The 4,375-nt window shown below is 35.3% G+C and overlaps 1 protein-coding gene across 2 annotated transcripts in view; it reads left to right on the top strand.

Annotated features, from left to right (window-relative positions):
* The window catches only part of LOC118735216 (transcription factor Adf-1-like), a 5,574-nt gene extending 1,209 nt beyond the window's left edge, over positions 1 to 4,365 (top strand). Inside the window, exons 2-3 of one of the 2 annotated variants that reach the window (XM_036464866.1) lie at positions 3,792 to 3,933; positions 3,984 to 4,365. In XM_036464866.1, coding sequence (XP_036320759.1) covers positions 3,792 to 3,933; positions 3,984 to 4,272 — 431 coding nt within the window. In that variant the 3' untranslated portion in view covers positions 4,273 to 4,365. The remainder of the gene's footprint in view (positions 1 to 3,791; positions 3,934 to 3,983) is intronic. The other variant, XM_036464865.1, reaches the window with a different exon arrangement.
* Positions 4,366 to 4,375: the final 10 nt, after the last annotated feature.

Raw genomic sequence — 4,375 nt, 5'->3', positions numbered from 1 at the left:
TAAGTGCGGCCGAAGGCCGCCTACGCAGAAAGGTGTTCTCTGCAAAATGTGTTCAGCCCCCCCTTCTTCGGCAACACAGAAATAATAATTCTACTAAGTAAAAATTCCGAATTAAAAATCCGCTTTTATTATTCAAAATTCCAGTCTGGTAGCACTAAGTTGTATGTTATTTTGCTATGTTATTCATCGTTTATATGAAAACTTTAACAATAAATTATATAAGAACTATAGGGTTGCTAGAAAAAAGGGGGGTAGTTTTGAAATCAGGGGGTCCTATTCTATACCCCCTCATCCCCCCTTTTTCTAGAATTTGCCGTCCATCTACTAAAATTTTCCCTGTCTTTCTGCGTAGGCGGCCTTCGGCTGCCCTTAGGGATCATAACCCTTACAAAGTAGAATTCTCCTTTCTGTATTGCCGAAGAAGCGGAGCTGAACACCTTTCTGTGTAGGCGGCCATCGGCCGCACTTAGGGATTATAACCCTTACCAAATAGAATTCTCCTTTTGGTGTGCACCAGAGACCAGTTGCGGTGTATCGCATTTTCGAATACACCGCAACGACATTTATGCAGCGTTTATTTAGCACTTTCGAACATATGTTTTCGAAGAGCGTTCATGCTATCGCATTTAGCAAATGTACATTTACGCGAGTTCGAAATCGTATGCTTTTGACAAACAGCCGTGTTCCAGTCGCTTATTCAGATCCGTATCTATTACGATCAATTCTCACGCAAAAGATAATGTGCAAAAACCCTAACGAAAAGGAAAAAATAAATTTTAAACCAAAACTTCAATACAAAAATTTGAATTGTTTTAACCAAGGTCGACCATTTGTTTATGTATATATTCATTTGTCGGTGCTGTCAATTAATATTTCCTCACTTAATTAGGAAACAAAACAAACAGAATTGATCACAAATTGATCCAGATTTCTATCAGCATCACATCGATATTGAATTTTCTTAACTTTTCTTTATCCAAATAATGTAAAATAATAAATGAAATCTCGATCGGCGATCACTGAAACGCAGCTAGCCTCTGTATACTCGAAAATGCAATGTTGCCACTTTTTCTCATTAAACCATGTTCGAATCGTGGAAATGTTGGAAGATCACAGGGTTGCTTTTAGCATTTAGATTCTTAATGCAAAAATGGAGTTGCATTTAGTTGCATTGAGGTGACGAATTTTGTATGGATAAACGTACATTTAGAGTAGCATTTAGAGCTAAATGCGCTAAATGTGCTTTTACGCGTAAGCAAAAACAGCCCATTATTTACTGTACCACTCAAACTCAATAATACTTAGTAACGAAATCTACCGCCACCGCAATCACCGCAAGCTCAAATAATGTCGTGTTTGAGTGTTTTGTGCTCGATCAAAGCGTCGTTACTGCATATTATGGCGCCGCATTTTCATGTCGGCTTCGGTGGTATGCTTGTTTGAATGCGGTGCACCGCATTATACGAGTGTAAGTGAAATAAAAATTAATTGAATTAAAAGAAAATACATATTAAATATTTTGTGTATTTAAATTTGACTAATTGTTCATATTTATTAATTTTTTTGTAACATGCATACATACAAACTCTGTAGGCAACTGTAGCGATAAAATGCTCTTATAATCAGTGTTGCCGTTTTAGCCCTTTGGTGGCTAGATTTAGCTACCACATACTTTTTTTGGCCACATAAATTTAAAATTGCCCCTAGCCCTTTTTTTAACCCTTTGGGGAATTTATTCGTACGGGGTATGAAAAAGTTCTATATTTGCTTAATTTAAACTAAGAAAGGCTGATATATACATATATGTAAAAGTATGTTCCTTACGTTTTTATACATATGTACGTACTGTAAAAGTGTTAGGGCTGTTAACTTATTTATTAACGATTTAACTATAGTTTGAAATAGATAAGTTTACGGCCCTTAATATGCTTAATTTTTTAAATGGTCCATCAAGTCGATTGACCGTGTATGTTCTTGTGGTGTGATTGTACCAGCTGCTGGTGCGACTTCAAAAACTATTTGAAAATTGTATGATTGTACCAGCATGTTGGTGTCGTCAGTGGTGAAATCAGCTCAATTTTCTAAGTAAAAAGTATTTTGGCGGAAATTTCGTGCACTATATGAGTCAAAGCCGTATTTGTGGAAGATTAAGTTCACGATATTGCAGTTGTGAATTAACAAAAAAAAAACAATGTTTAACAAAATGGTAAAAAAATTATGAAATTTCGGCTCTAATCATTTCGATCCTTCCTCGACCTCATTGGTAAAGAAATAAATATTGTACCAGCATGCTGGTATGTTATATGCTTCGAGCCTGATGGTACAATTACTTGATGGAGCCAGCAAGCTGGTATCGTATATTTTCCCTTTTATACAAAAAGGTTTTTGGTTGGATAAAATATTAGCTTTTTTTCAGAGTTCATTGTTTTTCTGTACCATTTTCTATTGAAAATGTTTGCCCATATACTTATATATGAACACGTAAGTAAAAAAATTTAGCTACCATTTTTAGGCACAACGACTTTTTTTAGCCCTTTTTTTAAGGAATCTGGCTACCACTAAAAATGATTCGCGGCAACACTGCTTATAATGCGGTGCACTGTATTCAGCCAAGCATATCCGGAAATAATGCGATGTTTAAACGACCGCTCATACCACCGCATAGCCGAAGTCGACATGAAAATGCGGTGCCACAATATGCAGTCACGACGCTTTGGTCATACAAGTCATCGCAAACACGAACGCGACAAAAAATGCGATGCACACAAATATCGCATTGCTTGCGGTGGCGGTTATACTTACACCGCATATTTTGCGAGTATACTTGATGTATCGAAAAAGGCACCGCATGCTGATCACTGGTGTGCACCAACCCCAGTGATGTAGCCTTGGGAAAGGATGAGGTAACTAAAATTCCCTTTCAGTGTGGTAAACCTGGGGCTGCCGCCCCAGTGATGTCTATTATGGTTACTAGGTGTTTTATAAAAATGTCTTGTATATAAAAATGTCTTGTGCAAATGAATATTTAAAATTTTTCAAGCGAAAAACCGCAAATGAAAATTGTGAGTTTTGGCCATTTTCCTAGGAAACCATAGGGGACCTAGGTTGTCGGGGGTTGCATGTTTGTCAATGGCGGTTCATTCCCTCTCCAAAAAGGTGGGTTAGAGATGCCACGTCCACTTACCTTTCGGCCACCGCCCCTTTAACGAACGGCCATAATGGAAAGCCAACCCGTTGAATTAACTACAATATGCATTTGCACATACATGCATTTATATTTTTTATTATCACTGAATTCTGAAAACTCAAAAGCAAATCATAATATAATATGTATATCAAATTAAAGGTAAAAACTTGCACTTTCTAAATAATTTTTAGTATTGATTATAAAATTTTTCTAAAAAAAGGTTATTTTATAAAAAAATTATGACATTTTTTTGTTTTATAATATTTTTGGCTGAAATATATAAAAAAGCATACACATTTTATTTATCAGCTTGAGGATAAATTAATTGTCTTTATTTTGATATAATTACCTTTTGTATCGGTTACGCAGTTTAGAAAATATTAATATTTTAAAATATCAACATTTTTTTCTTTTACCTTTTATATCTACTTTACTTTTTAATTGCGGCAAATAATATTTATATAGTTAAAATCAGCGTAAAAAGTACTAGCAATCTGCATTTTTAGTATTGCTATAGCTGAACGGTTGGTTATCTTGATGTATGCCAAATGATATATTCATACATATGTATTTTAAAAGTATTTTTTTAATCATTCATTAATAGAACGAGCTTGTATTACACGTTGGAAAAGTATTCGTGATAGATTTGGTAAAGAATTAAGGAGGGCACAAGAGAACCCTGATGAGACGGTAAACTGGGATATGTTCGAACATCTGCTATTTTTAAGAGATCATTACAAGCAAGGGTAAATTGTGAACTTTTGTAATATTTATTAATTAATTACAATTTATCAAGAGTTGTTAGGCAAACAAATGGAGAGGCGTTTCTTAATATAAAATATGATCCAAAAAAACGAAGACGGGGACGTAAACGAAAGATAGATTGTGAAGAAGATGGGCCTAAAGAAGATCGAGATGACGACGATGCCGATCCTGATGAGGTGGTTGAAAACCAGCAATTAATCGAGTTGGTAAAAGACCATCCCGTACTATATGACAAAATTAAAATACGGGATTCAAAAAATTTGACATTGAAAAATGATTCTTGGCGTGAGATTTCCGAAAGCATGGGAATATCAGGTTAGTTTTACACAACAGATTCTGGCGAAGACGACCAAAACAAAATATATGTGCAGCGACTCACAGTGATATTTCCCCAATTCGTGCCCATAAATCCACGATAAAAGC

Source organism: Rhagoletis pomonella, unplaced genomic scaffold, assembly GCF_013731165.1.
Source record: "Rhagoletis pomonella isolate Grant_MI unplaced genomic scaffold, Rhpom_1.0 Rhpom_scaffold_00003, whole genome shotgun sequence".
Lineage (NCBI taxonomy): Eukaryota > Metazoa > Arthropoda > Insecta > Diptera > Tephritidae > Rhagoletis > Rhagoletis pomonella.
This window is presented reverse-complemented; position numbering and strand designations above follow the sequence as displayed.